The sequence below is a fragment of the Tursiops truncatus genome, chromosome 1 (assembly GCF_011762595.2).
Source record: "Tursiops truncatus isolate mTurTru1 chromosome 1, mTurTru1.mat.Y, whole genome shotgun sequence".
Classification (NCBI taxonomy): Eukaryota; Metazoa; Chordata; class Mammalia; order Artiodactyla; family Delphinidae; genus Tursiops; species Tursiops truncatus.
The window spans coordinates 163,518,288-163,539,853 of record NC_047034.1 but is presented as its reverse complement, the minus strand read 5'-3'; the positions used below and the strand labels follow the sequence as shown (position 1 = coordinate 163,539,853).

Below are 21,566 nucleotides of genomic sequence, written 5' to 3'. Positions count from 1 at the left end.
CCTGGAAAGTTGTACCCTAAATCGAACACAATCTACCCTGATACCTAAGAGGTCTCTGGTCATTTTCTCCTTGTACGTTTGTGGGGGGAGAAGGCGAGGACCACTCCAGCTGGACCCTGCCCTGAGGTTGCCCACCCAAAAGCAGCCTTCCCCGCCGTATGGAAAAAAGCACGCGGTCACACGGAGTGTCGGGCCAGGGTTTTTTTTTTTATCGTGGGAGGGGAGGAGCGGTCGCCCAGTTAGGCCGGCAGACTAGTCGCCCTTGGGCGCAGCTTTCACCCTCATCTCGGCCAGTTTGTGGGTGAGAAAGCCCCACTTGAAGCCGGCTGCGGGATCGGCTTCCCGCGGCTCGGGGCGCTCGGCGGCCTCGTCCCCGGCTTCAGGGTCCCGGTCCGGAGTGGGTTCCGCGCCGCTCAGCATGGACGCTGCCGCCGCCTGCTGCTGCTGCTGCTGCCACCTGCTGGCGAACACGTCCCAGAACCCGGTCCCGCGCGTCTCCGCCGCCTCCTGAGAGGAGGGCTGCGCCGCCAGCGGGCTGCAGGAGAGAGGCGGGGTCAGGGGCTGGCCGAGAGGCCCCGGAGAGGACAAAGGACAGGAGGCGGGGTCACGGGACCAGTAGTGGGGCCAGTGGGGCCCGGGTGAGGTCAAGGGCTGGAGGGGCCCGGGAGACTGGCGGCAGGGCCTGGAGGCAAGGGGAAGGCTCAGAGGCATTGGGAAAGGGGGCTGGGGTGGGACAGGGTCAGGGGATTAGGTGAGGGGTCTGGGAAGAGGGGACCGGGATCAGGATCCCTGGGGAGAGAGCTGGGGTCAGGGGTTTAGGGTAGAGGAGAAGGGCGAGGCCAGAGGAGGCGAGCCAGAGGCGCAGGGTCTGGGAAGGTGGAGGAGGAGGAGCCCTGAAAGAGGGGCGGGCGGAAGGATGCGAAGAGACTGTGGGACCCGAATGGGAACGTTAGATCCGGGGAGGGGGCGGGGTCAGACTCTGGGGGCGGTCGTTCCGGAACCCGAGGGCAGAGCCCTGGGGAAGGAGACGGGGCGGGGACAGCGTTCTGGCTCCGGGATGGAGGAAAAGAGGGTCCAGAAAAATGAGGGTCGCTGGGTAGAAGGATGGGTGGAGCGACCCCGAGGGAAGGAGAAAGGCCTAGATCAAAGGCTTACGGGAGAGGGGAACTAGGGAGGTAGCAAGTAGATGTGGGGGAAAGGGCAATCAAGGAGCAGTGATGAGGCTTGAGGTAGGGAGAGGGGGTGAGCGGGAGGGAGAAAAGGAACCCTGGGGCAGGAGAGATGGGTGGGTCAGGGGGAACCTAGGGAAGAAAGGAATAGGGGAATGCCAAAAGGGAAGTGTGACTGGGCTGGAGGAAAGGGCAGAGATGAAGTGTGTGCCAAAATGGAGCTAGGAGGAAGACAAGGCCCCGGATCTGACCCTCTACGCCCCCAGCATCAAAGACCTGCTAAGACAGTGGTTCCTAAACTATTGTCCTCAAGTCTTCAGGGAGCTCGCTGAAAATATAGATACCAGGCCTCAGTCAACACCGGCTGAATCAAAATCTTTGAGGGAGGGTCTGGGAATTTGTGTTTGTCTCAAGTTCCCTGGGAGGATGAGGGTTAGACCAATACTTGGGAACCACTGATCTGAACCACTCGCTGTTCCAAACACCTAAAACTTCTCTCCTGGGTTCCCTTCTTCTAGGGAGATGACCCCTCCCACATGGATGGGGAGAGAGAGCCCGTAATACCTTTTAGCATCTCAATCCCAACAGCTGGTAAATTCCTCCTGAGATCTAACCTAATCTCCCAGATATGCTGATTGGGCCTCTTTCCTGCTGAGAGAAACAGAAACAGCCAGGGGCTGGCCCTCCCCAGTCCTCCGTAGTCAGAAAGACAAACAAACCAGAGGAAAGGACATGGGAGAAGGGGATCCCCAGGCCCATCCCAGACCCCCTCAACACACACACGTACTGGTCAGCACAGGGCTCTGGTGGCAGCAGCTTGTCCTCGTCTTCTTTGTTAAACAGAGACGACATTGTCAGCCAGCCTCTCACCCCAACCCCCTGAACCTGGGAGAGAGGGGCTGGGAGTCAAGGAGGGCCCCCAGCACCACCTCCCAGGACTCCACAGCAGCTTCTGCCAGGCTCCCCAGGGTTGGGGTGGAAGAAGGGAGAACTCACCCGGCGGGCCAGCTGTGACATGGGATTGAAGGCCTCTTCAGCTGGTTCTGCTGCTTCAGACTCCACTAACGCTGGGTTCTCCTTCTGGGACACAAGACCCCTACCCAGCGTGAGAGAGGCCCCAGAGGAATATGACTTCCCTCCCCCACTGCTAGCCTGGTACACATAGACCTGGCACCTCCAAACCCCATGGAACAAGACGCACACCTAGGCCCCTGACACCCTCCAAAAATACACGCAGCTGTACCTCTACGCAAATCTACCTGTCACACATTTCCTGTACAGTCAATGCCCGCAGACACCTTTGAGCTCACATACTGCCCACCCACAGACACATGCAAAACATGTGGACAAGAGCTTGCACGCCAGTGTAGACACACACCTGTACAGGAGCGTGCCTCCGCATGGCTACAACTCTTCCCCTGTATGTACACAGATATATGTGCTGTGAGGCACCTACACAAGGACACTTACACAGTTATACCATTCACACCTGTGCACTTCCACAACTGAAGACAGCTGCACGGAGACCCACTCACAGCACACAGAACCTCTCCACTCATCCAGACACCAAGACACAGATGTTCACACACACCCAAACACACACGCCATACAAACATAGTACCTGCGAATGCCTGCATGCCTCTGTAGACTTCTGCCCCAAAAAACACACCTGAAAACACCTGTAACCAGTTCACACCTGCACACACACCTTAAATGGGGGTTCCACGTGGACGCCAATCCCAATACTGACCCACAGACACTTCTACACAGGGCCAGCCCTAGACACCAACCTGTGTAGACAGACACGTGTTCACACTGACATACACACACCCCAGCACTAGTTCCTGCCTCTGCCGTGTCTGTTTGTGCAATTGCCATTTATCGCAGCCTCCAGAGGTAAGGCTGTTTTGGAGCCTTTTCAGTTTTTCTTTTTAAACGTCAGAATAAACATGGTCCAAGTATGGCTCTGTTCTGTTGCTGCTACAGTAACCCTCAGTGTACAAGTGCCACTTCCCCTACTTCCCGGGGGCTTGCTTCCTCTCAAGGTGAGTCATCCTGCTTTTGCTCAGCTCTGCCCATTAGAAAGTTGTGTCAAGCTGAGTGTATCTGTGTGGGTACTGTGCATTGGTCCTAAAAGGATCCCTTCCGTGTGGCAGCCCTTGAGATCTTTGGAGACAGTGGCCACTCTTCCAGTGCCCCCCAAGTCTTTTCTTCCTTGGTTTTCTGGAACGTCCTGACTTTCTGACACTGCACCGTGCTGTTGGTCATCCATGAATTGATAGTTGCTTCTGTACAAATCTCTCTTTCTCTCTCTCTCATAGCTAGTCCCTTGCCCTTAGTATCTTTCACTCCTGCTGCCCCTCTGCCCATGCCCCACCCAGCAAGCAGGATACTACCCACCTCCTCTGCCGGGTCCTCCTTAGATTCCCCACTCAGGGTCTGTAGGACTTTGGACTTGTAGGTTTTCCAGAAGGTTTGGTTCATGGCTGCAGGGGAAATGGGCCTGGCACCCAGGCACGGGAAGCACCCAGTGTGTCTGGCTCCAGGAACTTGGTGAGGCTGAGAGCCTGTCCCAGGGATCAGGTGACCTCATTAAAGATGCACCAGCCTCCCCAGATGGCACAGTGCCCAGCAGGTGAACCCGATCCAAAGGAGTCTGTGGTGAGAGCCAGCTTCTGCCACTTCAGCCCCTCGTCTTGACCCATATTCGCCAAGTATAATGAAGACTCCCTCCACAGAAGCCTCCTTCCTGGACCTAGGAGTTCTTGAATTTGATCATTTGGAATGGCTCCAGAAATATCCTCTTCCATTCACGAATTCCATTTACAAAGTCCTTGGGCTCAGGACCCACAGTGGTTCCCCCTGTGACTGTAGCCATACCAGCTGTGCCCTCAACAGGGCTCTGCCCTATGTCTGCACTCAGCCTCTGTGAACTGGAGTGGGAAGGTCCCAAAGGCTCCCAGTCGGTGCCCTGGGCTTACATTTCACTGCTTTGTCTGGGCTGGAAACTGATTCCTCTCCCCAGGGATGCACGTGCTGGTCTCCCTGTTTCCTGGCAACAGGTTCCAAAGAACCGGAGCCCCTGAATTATTGCTGAGTTCCTCTGGTCAGCCTGGAAGGCACCAGGCTCTGGTGCATGGGAAAAGGCTCTCTGGCCCTCTCCCCACTCTGAGCACACAACACCTGGGCTGTATCTCTCCCTTTGATGCCAGCCCACGCCTGGGAGTCCAGGGCTCAGAGAAGGGGCTCAAAGATGGGAGGTCCTTCTGTGAGCATCTCCTTTTCTTGTGAGAGGAGCCGACCCCTCTTGAGTCTGACAGTACGCCTAAGCACTGTGATCTCTGGGGAGGAATAACTGGGGAGGGGTGAGAAGTGGCGAGGGCTTTCTCAGGGACTAGAGGTATTTCTGTGGGGGCCGGGATCCCAAACTTATTCACTCTCGTTCATTTATTAATTTATTAACATCACAGACATTTTTCAGTGCCTCCCAAAGATGCAGCATCCCCCCCCACACGCGCAACGTGGAGTCTAAGATCTGGGAACCAGGAAGGGGTGATAAGGCCAGAGGACGGTGCTGTGGGCCAGGCGGGGCGGGCAGGGCAGCGGACGGGCCGGCATCCCCCCAGGGCACGCACCACCCTGCCCTTCCAGCGACGGAAGAGGACGCTTCGCGGGGCCCGGCCCCGAGCTCCGTCACTGACATCGACGGCCGCCTGGGGGCGCTCGAGGCGCGGCCCGCGCAAGTGACGTCATCAGAGGCGGTCTGGCTGAGCCTGATCATTCCCAGGGCGTCACAAGGCGTCATTGAGCAGTCCGGAAGCGCCCACACGTGTTCTCCCAGCTCGGCTCTGGGACCCCTAGTCCTGCTGTCACCCGCCATGGGTCGCTCCCGCCGGACGGGCGCGCACCGAGCGCACTCCCTGGCCCGCCAGATGAAGGCGAAGCGGCGGCGGCCGGACCTGGATGAGATTCACCGCGATTTGCGGCTCCAGGTTGCCGCACGGCCCCAGCCAGACCCAAGCGCGGAACCCGATCCCGACCTGCCAGGGGGCGGCCTGCATCGCTGTCTGGCCTGCGCGTGAGTTACGGCCGGGCCCAGTCTGAGGAGGAGAAGGGTCTGCGGGACGGGCCGGGGGTGTGAGATCCGGGTCCCGGGACGCGCAGGGTCTCTTCTCCTGGGACCAGTGGGTCTGCCGGCCTCCCATCCCTTCAAGCCCGGAGCCTAGCATCAGGGAATGAGCTAGGGTCAGGGAAATAGGCGTACCTGAGAGGCATCACCTTCTAACTATCCTCCTTACCCCCCATCCCTACAGGAGGTACTTCATCGATTCTGCCAACCTGAAGACCCACTTCCGATCCAAAGACCACAAGAAAAGGTATGAAGTAGTAAGGAGAGGATTGATGGATGTGTCCCGGGCAGACAGGGCTTGCATCTGGTCAGCTCTCAACTCCTATTCTTTTTCCAGGCTGAAGCAGCTGAGTGTGGAGCCCTACAGTCAGGAAGAAGCAGAGAGGGCAGCGGGTATGGGTTCCTATATGCCTCCCCAAAGGCTGCCAGTGCCCACAGAAGTATCCACCGCGGTCCCTGAGATGGACACGTCTACCTGACATGGCCTGAGGATGCAAGGCAGAGGAGCTGCCCATGGACAGTGATGCAAGGGCCAGGCTGTGAGAGACTATGCCAGTCTCTTTTGGTTTGGGAAGTAGATGGCCTCTGCCGGGTGCCCTCCCTCCCAATAAAGGAACTGGATAAGGAGAGCTTGCCTCTGACTCACTAACCTCCAGGCCACTCCTCCAAATTCAAGCCCTGTAAGGGTTTCTCTCTACTCCTGTGTACAGGGCCCAGGGTGTTTGCTCCCTACTTGACTCAGCTTTAGAACCTGCATCCTTTCCTTCCCTCAGGGGTCCTAGCATCTGAGCTGAAGCCCCCCATTGCAGCCCAGGTGTGTGGGGAGGATGGGTAGGATCAGGTTTATACTACCTTGCTTCCAATGAGGGCAGGGAGTGACCCCCCCTCAGAAAAGAAGTAGGCTTCTGAGATTGTAGCCCCCGCGAGTCACCTACCCCCCAGGGCCCAGGTGAGAGGCTGCCTACTTCATCATGGAGCCTGTGGCGGCCGCCGCTGCCCCACCATCTTCCAGACAGCATAGCAGGAGCCGCCCAGCCCGAGGATAGCCAGCAGTGCAGCCACGATCCCCACCAGCGGACTCCGGGGCTCTGCCTTCAGGTCCCCGGCTATCTGCATCTGGAGGTGCACAGAGGGTCCACCTGAGGGGTCAGCTGAGACTTCTGGGAAGGTGGGGGGTGGAAAGGGGCTGAGAAGCTACAGCTGCGGCAAGGAGATATGGATACCATTGCTGCCCCAGGGAGATTCCACCCCAATCTCTCTCGCTTCACTGCCTATGTGGGCTATGTGGGCCCTGGCTGCTCAGGCGGCAGGGAACGTGACAGCCTGGCTGCTGGGTATCATCCCAGCCATGGTAGGGGGAGGAAGGGGTCGGTCCCAGAAGCCACCATTTGGGGTGCTTACCTGTAGCACTCGGAAGTAGCCAGGTGTCAGGCGTCGAAATCGCATGGTGGGTGCCGCTAGTCCTCCTGATGTCCTGGGGGATGGAAGCGGGAATGAGGACCAGTGGCATTCATGGTACCAAGAAGCGGAAATCAGGACAGAGAGGATGCTCACCAGCGTCTGCCTTCCCAGGTCTGGCAGGGGGCGGGGCAGCTAGACCTTTAAATCTGTCCCTTCCCCCTCCTGCCCGCCCTGCCAGCCTTAGGAGCAGCTGTCAGGAGAGATCAGCATCAGGCCTGAGCAGCACCTCCCCCACCCACCAGGGAGTCCAGCCCGGGTAGGCAGGAGAGGCCTTGCCTGGCAGTGTTGAGAAGTCTCAGGCCTGGACCAGGTATGGGAGGGCCTCCCAGCCCTAGTCGTGGCCCTAACCCTACCTCAGACGATTGGATGTCACCAGTCAGCTCTCAGCAAAGGAGGGGTTGGGTGCCTTATTAGCACCCCCTCCGAACAGGAATAGGCCTTTTTCACTTGGTTTCTGTTGGATCAACCACACCTACCTTGGGGGAAGGCACATTCCACCACTTTCCCCAAGATGGAGTTCCTGTAGGGACTTCCTTACCCCAGCTTGGGGACAATAATAAAAGATCTGCATCTTAAGAAAGCTGTCTGAGGGCTTCCCTGGTGGTGCAGTGGTTAAGAATCCGCCTGCCAATGCAGGGGACACGTGTTTGAGCCCTGGTCCGGGAAGATCCCACATGCCGCAGAGCAACTAAGCCTGTGCACCACATCTACTGAGCCTGCGCTCTAGAGCCCGCGAGCCACAACTACTGAGCCCGTGTGACACAACTACTGAAGCCCACATGCCTAGAGCCTGTGCTCCGCAACAAGAGAAGCCACCACAATGAGATGCCTGCGAACCGCAACGAAGAGTAGCCCCCGATCGCCGCAACTAGAGAAAGCCTGTGCACAGCAGCAAAGACCCAATGCAGCCAAAAATAAATAAATAAAAATAAATAATAATAACATTAAAAAAAAAGAAAGCTGTCTGAGGTGTGCTAAAAAATAGTAGCTGACTGGGAGTTCCCTGGTGGCCTAGTGGTTAGGATTCCAGGCTTTCACTGCCATGGCTTGGGTGCAATACCTGGATCCTGCAAGCCACGTGGTGTGGCCAAAAAAAAATAGTAGTTGACTGTGCTGGGCATTATTCGTATGATTTCATTTGGTATTGATTAACTCATAAAAAGGGGGGGACAAGCATATTTCCAGAATACCATGTAGAGTATCTGCATATAGAGAGAATGGAAGAACACCCAGAAAACTTAACAGTGGCCCAACCTGGGCAACAGGATGGGGACATGCTGGGGAAAGGGCATGTCCTCCTTCCACTTAATGACCTACTGTTATCGCTGAAATTTTTACAGCAAATAGATCCAAAGACCTTTCATAAACTCACAAAACTACCTTCAGAATAGAAGCTGCCGTTTACTGTGCCCCTCACTGCCTATAGCCCTGCCACGTGTTGGGGACCCAGAGTAAAGGCACTGGTGTGGTTGTTAGGACCCCAGTCCTTTACAGGGAGTATCTGAGTACACGTGGTGAGTTCTTGTTGGTTTCTCCCCTACAGGATTGTGAGTTCAGGGAGGGCAGGGGCTGGCTGGCTTCTCCCCTCTATCTTGTGCCAGCTCAGGGTAGGTGTTTGATGAAATCAGGATGGTGGAGATAGGTCTGTGTTTATTGGATTTCCCCAGAGTGCCACAGGGAGGCCAGTGTAAGAAGAGGCAAAAACATTAAAGGGGAAAGCACCGAGGAGTGTTAAAGGGATACACACAGTGCAGCATATGAGGACGTGAGGCCAAGGACAAAGCCAGAGAGGCGAGGGCCAAATTGCAAATTGGGAGCCTACTGGTTCACAAATGAGGGAGCAAGTCCTATGGGGACCTGGTGAACTGGAGTCCCCTTGAAAGGAAGCAGCCGACGACGTGCACTCATGTTTGATGCCACGTGTGAAGGTGGGATGGGGTGAACAGAGCTGGCCAAGTTTCAAAGAACTCAATTTGTATGTGAAATTGTTAAATGATGACAAAACACACACACCACATGGACGTCTGTGGGCCAAATTCAGACTTCAGGTCTCTGGGTGACAATCAAGATCATGACAGGCTTTGGAGGCCAGGTATTGGGGCACTGGTAGAGATTCCAAGTTAGGTGACACAAAGGGGGCAGGCCTCCCAGGCCCCTCCCCACGGAATTAAAGCAATAATAACTCATATCTACCTCATATTACAGATTTCAAAATATTTAAAAGACATCCTCACAGAGCTAAGGTCTAGTCACACACACCCCCCCCCCAGCCCCTGGGTTTTAGAGAGGAAGAAACAGGTTCAGAGAGGTGTAAGGGGTGGGCTCAGTCACATAGCAAGTGGAACTGATTTTTTTTTTTTTTTTTTGGCTGCCCTGGGTCTTAGTTGAGGCACACGGGATCTTTTATAGTTGCAGCACGTGGACTCTTAGTTGCGGTGTGTGGAATCTAGTTCCCAGCAGGGATCCAACCCAGGCCCCCTGAATTGGGAGCATGGAGTCTTAACCACTGGACCACCAGGGAAGTCCCGGAACTGATTTTTTTTTTTAATTGAGATGTAGTTAATTTACAATGTCTTAGTTTCAGGTGTACAGCAAAGTGATTCAGTGATATATATATATATATATATATATATATATATGAATACATATTATATATATTTTATTTTTTTCTTTTTTCTTTTTTTGGCAGCACCACATGGCATGCGAAACTTCCCTGAGCAGGGATCAAACCCGTGCCCCCTGCAGTGTAAGCGCAGCGTCTTAACCACCACCACCAGGGAAGTCCAAGAATATATATATATTCTCGCATATATATTCAAATTCTTTTCCCTTATAGATTAGCACAAAGTATTGAGCATAGTTCCCTGTGCTATATAGTAGGTCCTCGCTGGTTATCTATTTTATACATAACAGTGTGTATGTTCATCTCAAACAAGTGGAACTGATTCTGCCTGATTCCAAAGTCCTGGGAGTCCCCTGGCCTGGGATGATGATAACTGCAGACACTTAGTCTGTGTCAGACATTGCTCTAGAGGAAGGCTCTTAACCTGGGCTTCCCAACTCAGGGGGCCTATAAACTTGCATGGCAAAAAAATTATATATTTATTTTCACTAACCTCTAACTAAAATTTACCATTTCCTTCTTTATGGATTGAAATATTAGCAGTATCTGTGGCTTTGTCACCAGTAGAAATCACAGATATTTTCATATCAAATTGTAGTTATCACAAGTATCCCAAAATATCACTTACGCTCATAACGATCTCAAAATGGTGACAGTTATTAACCCACTGCTAAATCACACTGTTTCAGACATTCCTGCAGCATAGCTGCCATTGATGGTGCCCAGTAGAGGGTCAGTGACCAAATGGTGACTCCATCTGCTCTCACATTGGTCACCCAGCTTATCTGTGACTCTCTTGCATCCCCTATCTGTAGGTGTTTGCTGATCAATAAGTGCAAGGAGGTGAGTCAGAGACCACCTCCACAGTTCGGTGTTATTCATGCTGAGTAACAACATGCTGATCGTTAGAAAAGGAATTTAATTTGCCAGTCTTGTTATTTAATGCTGATAAATGCATATTACTATATCATAAATTTGTGGGGTTTAATATATTTTGATAATAACTGTCCTCCTTGTAATCTTCAGCATTTTGCCTTATGCTTTTAAAAGCCTCATTCTAAGAAACTGTCCAGGGTTTCCACCAGATTGCCAAAAGGGTCCACGGTGCAAAACAAGAGGGGGCTAAAAACCAGTTCTAAAGGTTGTAGAGCTATTAACACAGGTACTCTGCATAGCAGCCCTCTGAAGTAGGAACTATTATATCCATTTTACAGACAGGGAAAGTGATGCCTGGTGGGTAAGCTTAGCCCTTGGTCACACAGCTAACAAGCTGCCAGGTCAAGATTTGCACCCAGGCTCTGGCTTCCTAACCTCTGCGCTTTGCTGCCGTGCTCACTGCTCACTTTTTGGCCCCTTTTTGAGGAGCCTTGAAGGTCAGGGTCGCACCCTGCCATTTGAGGCCAGTTTTGGGCGGCGATCCCAGGCCAGCTCTGAGGTCCCCTGGGTCACACATCAGTGGCACCACCCCCAGGTCTGGCAGCCCAGCTGCCCTAGGATGCCTGAAGGGCAGGGCAGGAGGTGGACAGGCAGTAGGCCAATGGCTGTCACAGCACCTCACCTAGCCAGCTTTGTGGGCCCAGGTATGCTAGTGGCTCCGCCCCCAGCCCAGCCCAGCCTCTCCCCAGGTCAGAGCTCTGGGAGCGGAAATTCCTGCGCGGGCGAGACGGAGCACGGAGCGGGTGCGGATCCGAGAAGCCGAGCTTGGCCATGGAGCCAGTAGCGACCTGGACCCCCGGGAAGGTGGCGGCTTGGCTGAGAGGTGGGTGGGGCTGGGGCAGTGTCGGGCTTGAGGGGCACTGGGACGGGGAGAGGAAAAGGACAAAGGACGTGCCGAGTCTGTCAGTTGGTTAGTCAGTCAACAAGTATTTACAGAGTGTCTGCCGTGAACCTGGCAGAAGGATAATGGACGTGACCCGGGGGGGGCCCCCCCGAGGACCCAGAGGAGGTCTCCCATCCCCCCAGAAGCCCAAGAAGCCTCCAGGGTGGCAATGGGGAGGCAGTGGTTGTGTAAGGAACACAGACGGTGTCTCCCCAGCTGCCCGCCCCCACTGTATCTCCTTCATCTTCCCTCTGCCCCAGGGCGCAGTGGGCTCTTATTAAACGTATTTTTCAGAAGCCGAAAACTACACACTGAGCCAGGAAGTGATTTGCGGAGGCTTTGGAATAGGGCCGGTGGGGTGTCTTTTCCCTTCCCCCCCACCCCGAAGCTCCCAGTGAGAGCGGAAGCCCCGGCCTGACTGGAAGGGTCAGCACAGCCCCTCCCTAGGCCTCCAGGAGGGATGAGCCCAGTTGGGTGGGAAAGGTCCCAGACTGTCAGCCAACTCAGAGAAGCGAAGACCTTCTGACCTGCAGCTGGGAGCCGGGAGGTGAGTCAGGACACTCCTCCTACAGGGAGGAGCCAGAGTGGAGGGGGCTGCCGGAGTCCACTGAGGGCAGGCTCAGGGTGACCAGCCCCGGTGAAAGCAGGGATGCAGGGCTGGCATCAGACTCCCAGACTGAGTTCCAGGCCCAGCCCCTCCACTCACCAGTTCTGTGACCACAAGTCTCAGTTTCCCTATCCATCAAATGGGAAAGGCAACTCTGATCTCATGAAGTGAACCAAATAAGACAATCAGGTTGAGGGCCTGGCACGTGCAGTTCCACATCAGGGTCTGTTGGGAGGGAGGCAGCACAGCACATTTGCTGTGTGCACAGGGAGGTGCTCGAGGGCCCAGAGCCACGGAGCCACAGGTTCACGAACTCCTAGTCAAGTGCTCTTAATGTCACACAGGGAATGAGGGAGAGCTATTGATCACAAAAGACCCTGGCTTGGAATGGCAGGGGTTCCTTCAAAGAGTGAGAAAGCTAACTGTTAACCTCTATTTGTATGTTTTCCCACCTGTGGAATGAGGGTAACAGTATCTCTGCTTTCTAGATTCGGTGAGGATTAAATGTGTTAATATGTATAAAGCCCTTAAATTTTTCCTAACACATAGTAAGCATTCACTAGATATTTTTCTTACTTGTGAGTGTCTACCTTGTAAGAGGCCTGGGCTGGAATGAGAGATGAACACTTGTTTAAGGCCCAGTCCTGGCAGAGCTCGTGATCAAGTAGGAGAGCTTAGTGCTTTGATGCAGGGGTTTGTGGAGGTGCAAGGGGCAGTGAGAGCAGCAGAGGACCCCAACCCAGCCTGGGGAGTTGTGGAAGGCTTCCTGGAAGGAGTAAGATGGAAAAGGACGTGAAGGAGCTGGAAGAGCACTCCAGGCAGAAGGAAGAGCACATCTGAGGACCCTGAGGCAAGACAGCATTCCAAGAGCTGCAGGGAGTTAGTGCTCTGGATCTGAAGTGTTGAGTTTGAGGGGCTGTGCGCCAAGAGATGACTGTAGAGGCAGGTGGTGGCCGGATCATACAGGGCCTTGGGGATCACGGTAAAGAGTCTGGCGATAATAATACGGGGGCTGTTACTGTCTACCATGAACCAAGGCAGCTGGCCAAGTGCTTGACATGTGTCGTGTCATTTAATACACATGATTAGAAGGTAGGCGTTTTTATTTTCCCCATTTTATAGGTGAGGAAACTGAGGCACGGAGTAAGTAATTAAGCTCAGTCGCTGTCACTCAGGTCTCCCTGCCTCCAAAGCCCCATCAAGCATGACTTCAGCAGCATCAGAACACCGGGAGGATTTGTTAATGCAAATTGCTGGGCCCTGCCCCTGAGTTCTGATTCAGCAGATGTGAGAATTCGTTTGTTTTTGTTTTTTTGGCCATGCCGTGTGGCTTGCGGGATTTTCGTTCCCCGACCAGGGATTGAGCCTTGAGCCGGGGCCATGGCAGTGAAAGCCCAGAATCCTAACCATAGTCACCATGCTGTACATTACATCCCCCAAACTGACATAAATAGAAGTTTGTACCTTTGGACCACCTTCACCCATTTCCCCTACCCCCTCCTACCCTGCCTCTGGCAATCATCAATCTGTTCTCTGTGTCTATGAATTTGGGTGTTTGGGATTCCACATGTAAGTGAGATAATACAGTATTTGTCTTTCTCTGATTTATTTCTCTTAGCATAATGCCCTCAAGGTCCATCCATGTTGCTGCAAATGGCAAGATTTCCTTCTTTATGCCTGAATAATATTCCCGTGTGTGTGTGTGCGTGTGTGTGTGTGTGTGTGTGGCATCTTCTTTATCCATTCATCTGTCAGTGGGCACTTAGGTTGTTTCCATGTTTTGGCTATTTCTCTTTTTTTTTCTTTTTGGCCATGCCACACGGCTTGAGGGATCTTAGTTCTCCGACCAGGAATTGAACCCGGGCCACAGCTGTGAAAACACTGAGTCCTAACCACTGGACCACCAGGGATTTCCCAGAATTTGTATTTCTAACAAGTTTTCCAGTGAGGCTGCGGCTGCTGGTCTGGGGACCATCCTTTGAGAACCACTGCCCTATATGACCCTACTTCTCAACTCAGTAGGCTTATTTGTGAAATGGGCAGGGCAGAACACTGCCTGGGTCTCAGGGTCATTAGGAGAAGGACTTTTGCACTGACCAGAAAGGCCTTGACACCCCCTGGCTCCCCCATGCTGACCCTCGTTCTTCCACCAGGCCTCGATGATTCCCTGGAGGACTATCACTTTGAGGACTGGGAGCTGCCTGGCAAGTACCTGCTCCAGCTCTGCCCCCGAAGCCTGGAAGCGCTAACTGTGTGGCCTCTGGGCCACCAGGAGCTCATCCTGGAAGGGGTGGAACAGCTCCGGGCCCTGGTGAGTGAATGGCGGCCACACTGGCTGCAGCTTCCACCCACCTTGGGGTGCTGATGGGGGGCTGGCCGCTGCCAGGAATTAACCTGCCCTTCTGTGGTACAGAGCTCCGGGCTACAGTCAGAGAACCTGCAGAGCCTGACAGAGGGGCTGCTGGAGGGGATCCGGGTATTCCAGAGCTTAGTCCAAGGTCGCCTGGGGGGCTGTGCTGAGCCTCCTGCAGATGTCCTCAGCGCGGCCATGGAGCTGGTGCATGAGGCCCGTTCCCTCCTCTTCTGGCTCAACAGGTACTTCGGTCTCCTCCTAGGGTCTGAGTAACTGGTGAGGGGACCCTTCTCATCCTTGGCTTCCTCTGGGACCTGGGAGAGAAAAATAGAGCTTTGCTCTTGTTCAGATGTAGTGGAACTGGGCAAAGAGGTTAATTGGTCTGTGTAGGGGCCCTGGGTTGCCTGGGTTCCCACCCCACCTCCTGCTTGTAATCATGACAGTCACATCAACAGCATTATATAAAGAGCTCTCTACCCCCTTCACTGGCCGCTGCTTGTCCCATAGGTCCCAGCTCTAATGTCACCTCCTCAGGGAAGCCTTTCCTGTTACACACTCTCAGAGCTCCCTACACTTCACAGCAGTAGAAGTTAAATCATTATTGATGTAATTATATGTTTAATGTCTGTCTCCCCAGTGCCTAGAACAGGGCCTGGCATTTATTAGGCACTTGACTAAGGCCTTTAGATGTATCAGTCATCTCCTTTACCCCAAATCAAAACCCATCAGAGTCTCAGATGTGTAGCCGGTGCAGGGTGGTTCAGTGGCTTGACTGTTAAGCTCAGTTCCCTAACCACTGCTCCATCCTTCCCTCTGCCAGGTACCTCTTCTCCCACTTAAATGACTTCTCATCCTGCCAGGAGATTGGGGAATTGTGCGGGGAGCTGGGCCAGGCCTTGCAGGAGGTAGGAGAACCAGAGGCCAGGCTTGGCCCAGGCTGTAGAGACCAAGTCAGGCTAGAGCTTTTTATAACTTGTGAATCAGCACAGGATCAGGTGTGAGAGCCGGAAGAGGCGAGGGCAGAAAGAGAGGAGGCCCGGCCACTGGGTAGGGGGTGATGGGGGCATGGGAGCTCCTAGCTGGTGAGGGCAGCACAGGAAGTCTGATTCTCAGGAGGGGGTGAAGCAGGGGAGGGCATGTGTGGTGACTTCTGGGGGCCTGGCGTCAGGGGGATGAGACCTTGGGGCGAAAGCTCTAAGGCCATGTAGTTCTGGGAAGGGGGCCAGGGTACGGGACGCCGGGAGGGACTGCAGGAAATCCCCCTGCCCTCAGGCGAAGGCAGTGCGCCCTGCTCAGGGCAGGCCCCTGCTCTCTCACTCTGCTTCCAGGACTGTCCAGCGGCTGAGAAGGAGAGCAAAGTCTTGAGGATTGTGAGTCTGGGGGGTGAGTGGGGTGTGGGGATGGGGTGGGACGGGGCTCAGGCTAGACATCCTGCTCTCCATCCGCCAGAGCAGCCACGTGGCCGGGATCTGCCACAACATCCTGAGCTGCAGCCCAGAGGAGCTGCTGGAGCAGAAGGCCGTGCTACAGCACGTGCCGCTGGACGATCCTTCGGTGAGCCCTGACCCCTCAACTCTCACCCCTGACCCCTCGGCAGCCTTGTCTGGGCCCTGAAATCTGGTTCTAGGATCCTATACTGAACCAGAATCCTATACTGTCACAGCTGGAAGGCCCTGTTTTTTTCTTTTTTTGGCCAAACCGCGTGGCATGTGGGATCTTAGTTCCCCCACCAGGGATCAAACTTGCGCCCCCTGCAGTGCAAGCATGGAATCTTAACCACTGGACTTCCAGGGAATTTTTGTACAGATGTTAAAGGCCCAGGGGACTTCCCTGGGGTCTCACCGTCATTCAGCCCCTTCTCCGGTCCTGAGGGGCTGCAGCTGGTGTGGTCTCAGGTGACACATCCCAGCCCTGGGACACGGACCTAGGGGAGAGGGGAGAGGACATGAACTTTTTTGCTTTAATCTTTGACCAGTTGGGAAAACCAGAGGCCCCAGCCCTGCCCTGTCCCGCTCCTGTCCCTGAGGTATGAGATTCTTCAGGAAAGTTGCTGAGCATCTCATACCTCAGAAGTCTGCAACCTGCTCCCCTCAGCCCTTAGGGGAGGAAGAGGCAGAGCCCAGAGAGGTGCAGTGGTGAGCCCAAAGTCACATGACAAGTCGAGCGGTGCCAAGCTGAGGCCAGCTCTCTCCCCCATTCCACTCACCTGTGAGTCCTGGTGCCTAGCAGGCGTCCTGGTCCGGCGGTCCCCACACCCTTAGTGACTGCAGCCTCTGCCCTGCAGGGCCTGGAGATCTACACCACCAGCAACTGCCTGCACTTTGTGTCTCGAGTGGGCACCCAGGTGAGGCTCCTATACCCTTCTCAGGCGCCCACCCCTGTGGCCCTCCAACCTGCCAGCCAAGCCTGCTTCCAGCTCCATGAGGGTGCACTCTCTGAATCCCACCCCCCACCAGGTCCCCACTGATTCCCGGCTGCAGATCCTGCCTGGAGACGAGATTGTCCAGATCAATGAGCAAGTGGTGGTGAGGGGAGGGGAGGAGCGTGGTGGGAGGAAGGGGGTCCTGAGTAGAACTCAGGTTAGTGGGTGGAGAGGTTCCCTTGGGGAGACCAGGGCTGTGGGAGCTGCCTTCCGTGAAGCCAACCAGCTCACACAGGTCAGAGGGGCTCGTGGAGGCTTCCTGGAGGAGGACAAGGTGAGGCTGAGGGAGTGCTCCGAGGCCGAGGGCTGTCGGGTTGCCTCAGAGCCTCCTGCCCAGTTCAGTCCCGCCCAGCATCCCTGCCCTGCCCTCTGCCCTGTCCCCCAGGTGGGCTGGCCCCATAAAAACGTGGTGAGGGAGCTGCTCCGGGAGCCAGACGGGGTCAGCTTAGTGCTGAAGAAGGTCCCAGTGCCGGAGACACCCTCACAGGTACCTGCCGCCCACCCCTGCCCCCAGTCTGCTTTCAGACCCCTGTCTGTCGCCAGCTCCATCACCTGTTTCTGATTATTCCTCAGACCCCTCCTCAGGCCCCAGGCCCCCCACGTCCAGTGAGCCCATCGCTGGCTTCGGCCCTGCCGTCTCCCAGGTGACAGGCTCGGGCCCCGGGTAGGTCTTGGCCCCAGGTAGGTCTTGGCAGGTGGGCCATGGCTCACCTCATCTCTCCCTGATCTCTCCAGGGCCCCATCGGAAGATGTCTTCACCTCCGACCTGACTTCAAACCCAAGTCCAGGACCCAGCCCTGCTGCCTGGACAGGTAATTTCAAAGCCCCACCAGTCAGCAGATGCCCTGGACAAGGCATGTGGGCTGCCTGACCCTGGACTCTTAAACCCCCACCCTACCACTGGGCCCGGTTCTGAGCTCAGGGACACTCCCTCTCTCTCCTCCCTCCCTGACAGCCTCGACCTCCCTTGACCCGGAGCCCCTGCCTAGCCCCCATGCACCCTCAGCCACACTCCTAGCTGGGGTAGCAGATGCTCCAGAGCCCCCAGAACACCCTGACAAGGTAAGCTCTGGGGCTTAGCAAGGAGGGGTCTGTGGCTTTGTACCCATATGCTTCTCTAACCTCCTGTGGTCCTTTCAGAGTCCTGTCCCTGGCCGCAAGAAATCAAAAGGTATGAAATGCACCTGACGGGGTGCCCTTCAAGTCTTTACAGTGCTGGGCAAGCTCTTACAAGTCTTTACAGTGCTGGGCAAGACCCGCCCCCGCTACCAACACACACTTCACACACAGCCTCTCCTAGAAACAGCTCTGTTTCTGGGGTCAGACAGACCTATGCTCCCAGCCTGGGCCTCTCGCCAGCTCTGTGACTTTGGACAAATAAGCTTGTCCTCTGATCTTCAGCTTCCCTGTCTCTAAAATGGGAAGAGTCATCCCCACCTCAGAAGTGACACGTGTCACATTCTGAGCCCAGAGCACGGGTTCAGAAATATCAGCTGGGGGTGCTCGTGGGGGGCAAGGGAGCAGGTTGGGGGTCCGGGACACCCCGCCAGCCCCTCACTGACCAGCCGCGCTGTGCTGCTGCAGGCGTGGCGATGCAGCTGAGCCGCCGGCGGGTGTCCTGCCGGGAACTGGGCCGGCCTGACTGTGACGGCTGGCTCCTGCTGCGCAAGGTGCCCGGGGGCTTCATGGGCCCGCGCTGGCGCCGCTGCTGGTTTGTGCTCAAGGGACACACGCTCTACTGGTATCGCCAGCCCCAGGTGAGACCCCATACACACACAGGTAAGCAAGTGAGTCACCTCAGGGCCTCGGCTCTTGTCCCTCCTCCACGGTCCACTCCCATCTGTGGTCGCAGGTGTGCCCCAGTGTTCCTATGTGTAAAACGGGGACAGTCTTCAGAGAGAACTGAGCCGATGTGTGTATAAAAGCGGTCTGGAAAAGGTATCACAGGCTGGGTAGAATCTCTTTGATTCCACCCGCCTTTCCTTCCTCTTCTGTTAATCTGTTCATCCTAGCTATGGGCCGTTCAAGCAATTGTTTATTCATTCAACTAACATTCAAGGTGCCTACTGTACACCACCTCTGGGCTGGGCCCTGGGACACAGGGAAGAATTGGACCGTTACCGTTACTCAGGCCGGTGGGGAGAGGGATGAATACACACTCAGGGACAATATGGGAACACATACTATGATGGCAGAAGAGCCAGGGGTGGGTGGGAACCCAGCAAAGGTGGCTAGTCCACCTGAAGAGTGGTGAAGGCTTCCTGAAAAATCAATGCCTGAGGGTTAGTCGGATGGAAAGGAGAAAGAAGGCCAGGCAGGGAAAGGAGCAAAGCAGCTTTGTCTGCCTGTGATGGAGCAAATGCAGGAGGGGGCTCCTCTTCCTTGACTGTTTCTCTGGATATCTTTGGCTCCCCTTGCCAGGCTCAGAGGCACCCCTTGGTCACACCTCCTGACCCCAGCCCAGCTTCCTGCCCTGAGCTCTGGGCACTGAGAGATGAGTGGTTAGAGACCCCAGGAAATGCCCTCTCCCCTCCCCCACCCTCAGGAGCCTGACTGGGCCTTGAGGGTATTGGGGCTTCAAGCTGACCCTCACACTGTGATCTCCCCAGGATGAGAAGGCTGAGGGCCTCATCAATGTCTCCAACTACAGTTTGGAAAGTGGACAAGATCAGAAGAAAAAATAGTTAAGTCCTGAGGTGTGACAGGCTGGGGGTGGGGAGAGAAAGGGAGAGGTAGGTGACAGGAGGGGTGGGTGGGGGCGGCAGGTAGCTGGGATGCCCCGTCCAGCCTCTCTGTGTTCTGGATGGGCACCCCCAGGTGAGTGAGGCCCCTCTGCTCCCTGGCAGTGTGTTCCAGCTCACCCATAACGTGTACAAACCCTTCATCTTCGCTGCTGATACCCTGACGGACCTGAGCATGTGAGTGCCACCCCCTTCACCTCCACAGCTTGCATGGGCATGCCCGGGGGTCTGGGCTCAGGAGCCTGGATTCAGAGCCCAGCTCTCTGACAGGGCTCATCAAGACACTCACTCCTCTAAGCCACAGTTTCATCTTCTCTAAAATGGACTAGTAAGAATTCCTATCTCTAGAGTTGCTCTGAGGATTAAATTAGAAGATGATACAGGCGAAAGCCTCGGGCGTACAGTAAGTGGAAACTCCCTGAGACCCATTTGCCCCTCCACAGGTGGGTGCGCCATCTCATAACCTGCATTTCCAAGTACCGGTCTCCAGGCCGTGCCCCCTTGCCCCGAGAGGAAGGTGGGTGCCTCACAGGGCTGGGTCTCTCCCTGAGCCTCTGCCTTCCCTGGGATGGGGGCTGGGAGCTCAATTCCCCCGAGCCCACCTCCTGGCCTGCCCAAACCCTGTGAAGCTGAGTGGGTTCCCCAGCCACTCTTGTCCACCCCAGACTGCTACAGTGAGACGGAAGCAGAAGACCCCGACGATGAGGCTGGATCCTGCTCAGCCTCGGTGAGTGGGAGCTGGCGCGGGGTGAAGAGCAGGGCGTGGAACTCAGACTGATACCCTTCTCTCCTTCCACCCTGCCCCCAGCCCAGCCCGGCCCAAGCTGGGAGTTCCCTCCACGGAGACACATCACCTGTGGCCGCCCTCACGCAGGGCAGCCCACGGACCTCCTTCGGCTCTCCGACAGGTGCCAAGCCAAGCCGGGGGGGCGGGGGTGCTGGGAGCCGAGATGGAGGGCTGGGGGCAGGCACACGCTCACCCTGCTTCCCCTCCCACAGACAGCAGCGAAGGGGCCCTGGAAGGAATGGTACGGGGGCTGAGGCTGGGTGGCGTGTCCTTCCTGGGCAGGCCGCAGCCCCTCACTCACGAGCAATGGCGGAGCTCTTTCATGCGGCGCAACCGAGACCCCCAGCTGAATGAGCGAGCGCACCGCATGCGGGCGCTGCAGAGCACGCTCAAGGTCGGCGGGCGCAGGGCACCATTAGGGGCTGGGCTCGGGGGCGGGCACAGGGCACCATTAAGGGCTGGGCTCGGGGCTTTCGGCTCGGTTCCTGGCCCTCAGCCCTGGGCTCTGCTGTGGACTGGGCTGAGTTCTAGGTTCCTGGAACCAGGCTCTCGATTTGAGGATGGGGGCCGGACCGGGCCAGGTGCTGGGTTCTAGGCCACTGGACTCCAGAGCTAGCTCTGGACTCAGGCTCTGCTCGCTCCCCGGGTGATCATGGCCCTAACCCCTACACCTCTTCCAGGCAAAGCTGCAGGAGCTGCAGGCCCTGGAGGAGGTGCTAGGCGACCCCAAGCTCACTGGGGAGAAATTCCGCAGGTGGAAGGAGCAGAACCAGGAGCTCTACTCAGAGGGCCTGGGGGCCTGCGGAGTGGAGCGGGCTGAGGGCAGCTCCCAAGTCCCGAACTCTGACTCCAGGGAACCGTCTTCCCACCCCCCACCCTCTCAGCCTGAGGAGCACTCCTGCCTCTGCCCCCTGACCCCAGAGAGTGACCTCTGACCTCCTGACTTCTAACTGGCCAGTACCCTAGTTCCTGACCTCTGGCCTTGAGGACCACCTCTGACACATCTAGGACAGAGCATCCCTGCATTCTGTTCCAGTTTGGAAGTAGTGCTTGTCCATGGTTCTGTCCCAAGCTGACTGCCTCTGCCTGAGCTGCTGCCATTTCTGCTCCTCCCTCCCCTGGAGTGGGGTGAAGTGAAGTGAGCTTTGTGCCAAGGAAGGAGCAAGAGGCGGGCCGAAAGAACTCTCTCCTACCCTGTGCTCTGTGGGGTCACAGACCTGCCCCCTCCGCCCCGCAGCACTTCGTTTGCCAAGCCATTCTGTATGGGCGTTCTTCACTTTACCCAGGAGATGCTTTTCAACTAAATAAAGTCAGTTTCTTTAACAGAAATCTACATGTGCCTTTGACTTCTGTATTAGAATCTGGAATCTGTTTCCCGGAGGGGACTGGGATGAAAGCTGTCAGAGGGGGGGTGAGTGCTTTTGGTAACTAACCCACTGTGTGGCCCACCAGCCT

General features: G+C 55.9%; 4 protein-coding genes and 1 long non-coding RNA gene across 6 annotated transcripts; 2 read left to right on the top strand and 3 right to left on the bottom strand.

Annotated features, from left to right (window-relative positions):
* Positions 1-193: 193 nt before the first annotated feature.
* Positions 194-5,004, bottom strand: C1H1orf232 (chromosome 1 C1orf232 homolog). The gene is made up of 4 exons (XM_033855544.2): positions 3,570-5,004; positions 2,166-2,249; positions 1,957-2,054; positions 194-535 (listed from the first exon to the last, which is right to left on the bottom strand). Exons 1-4 carry the CDS (start codon positions 3,651-3,653, stop codon positions 253-255), a joined length of 549 nt encoding a protein of 182 aa, XP_033711435.1. The 5' UTR covers positions 3,654-5,004; the 3' UTR covers positions 194-252.
* On the top strand, positions 4,953-5,927 carry ZNF593 (zinc finger protein 593). The gene is made up of 3 exons (XM_033840582.2): positions 4,953-5,247; positions 5,483-5,545; positions 5,636-5,927. Exons 1-3 carry the CDS (start codon positions 5,048-5,050, stop codon positions 5,775-5,777), a joined length of 405 nt encoding a protein of 134 aa, XP_033696473.1. The 5' UTR covers positions 4,953-5,047; the 3' UTR covers positions 5,778-5,927.
* A 340-nt stretch (positions 5,928-6,267) lies between these two features.
* ZNF593OS (ZNF593 opposite strand) lies at positions 6,268-6,744 on the bottom strand. The gene is made up of 2 exons (XM_073804107.1): positions 6,700-6,744; positions 6,268-6,414 (listed from the first exon to the last, which is right to left on the bottom strand). Exons 1-2 carry the CDS (start codon positions 6,742-6,744, stop codon positions 6,268-6,270), a joined length of 192 nt encoding a protein of 63 aa, XP_073660208.1.
* Positions 6,745-10,984: 4,240 nt separating this feature from the next.
* Positions 10,985-21,440, top strand: CNKSR1 (connector enhancer of kinase suppressor of Ras 1). Of its 2 annotated transcripts, XM_033840551.2 has the most exons (21): positions 10,986-11,141; positions 13,962-14,119; positions 14,222-14,403; positions 14,982-15,066; positions 15,490-15,531; positions 15,611-15,715; positions 16,446-16,505; positions 16,618-16,686; positions 16,969-17,070; positions 17,157-17,227; positions 17,319-17,395; positions 17,539-17,645; positions 17,724-17,754; positions 18,168-18,340; positions 19,193-19,266; positions 19,430-19,501; positions 19,768-19,841; positions 19,990-20,051; positions 20,133-20,232; positions 20,324-20,505; positions 20,792-21,440. In XM_033840551.2, exons 1-21 carry the CDS (start codon positions 11,090-11,092, stop codon positions 21,044-21,046), a joined length of 2,133 nt encoding a protein of 710 aa, XP_033696442.1. In that variant the 5' UTR covers positions 10,986-11,089; the 3' UTR covers positions 21,047-21,440. The 2 variants fall into 2 exon arrangements, with proteins under 2 accessions (XP_073649894.1, XP_033696442.1); XM_073793793.1 differs by lacking the exons at positions 19,768-19,841; positions 20,792-21,440 and adding an exon at positions 19,673-19,727 and having other exon boundaries at positions 10,985-11,141; positions 20,324-20,499.
* LOC141276773 (uncharacterized) lies at positions 13,136-16,069 on the bottom strand. The gene is made up of 2 exons (XR_012326783.1): positions 16,004-16,069; positions 13,136-14,475 (listed from the first exon to the last, which is right to left on the bottom strand). It is a non-coding gene; the product is annotated as an uncharacterized lncRNA (long non-coding RNA).
* Positions 21,441-21,566: the final 126 nt, after the last annotated feature.

Excerpts from the sequence above, each read along its gene's own strand:
- C1H1orf232 (XM_033855544.2), bottom strand. The coding sequence starts at position 3,653 with ATGAACCAAACCTTCTGGAAAACCTACAAGTCCAAAGTCCTACAGACC. Across the intron at positions 2,250-3,569 it reads AGGAGGACCCGGCAGAGGAG|AAGGAGAACCCAGCGTTAGT; the intron begins GTGGGTAGTATC and ends CTTGTGTCCCAG. Across the intron at positions 2,055-2,165 it reads TGTCACAGCTGGCCCGCCGG|GTTCAGGGGGTTGGGGTGAG; the intron begins GTGAGTTCTCCC and ends CCTCTCTCCCAG.
- ZNF593 (XM_033840582.2), top strand. The coding sequence starts at position 5,048 with ATGGGTCGCTCCCGCCGGACGGGCGCGCACCGAGCGCACTCCCTGGCC. Across the intron at positions 5,248-5,482 it reads CATCGCTGTCTGGCCTGCGC|GAGGTACTTCATCGATTCTG; the intron begins GTGAGTTACGGC and ends CCATCCCTACAG. Across the intron at positions 5,546-5,635 it reads TCCAAAGACCACAAGAAAAG|GCTGAAGCAGCTGAGTGTGG; the intron begins GTATGAAGTAGT and ends TTCTTTTTCCAG.
- ZNF593OS (XM_073804107.1), bottom strand. The coding sequence starts at position 6,744 with ATGCGATTTCGACGCCTGACACCTGGCTACTTCCGAGTGCTACAG. Across the intron at positions 6,415-6,699 it reads GCTACTTCCGAGTGCTACAG|ATGCAGATAGCCGGGGACCT; the intron begins GTAAGCACCCCA and ends GTGCACCTCCAG.
- CNKSR1 (XM_033840551.2), top strand. The coding sequence starts at position 11,090 with ATGGAGCCAGTAGCGACCTGGACCCCCGGGAAGGTGGCGGCTTGGCTG. Across the intron at positions 11,142-13,961 it reads GGTGGCGGCTTGGCTGAGAG|GCCTCGATGATTCCCTGGAG; the intron begins GTGGGTGGGGCT and ends TTCTTCCACCAG. Across the intron at positions 19,267-19,429 it reads CAAGATCAGAAGAAAAAATA|TGTGTTCCAGCTCACCCATA; the intron begins GTTAAGTCCTGA and ends GCTCCCTGGCAG.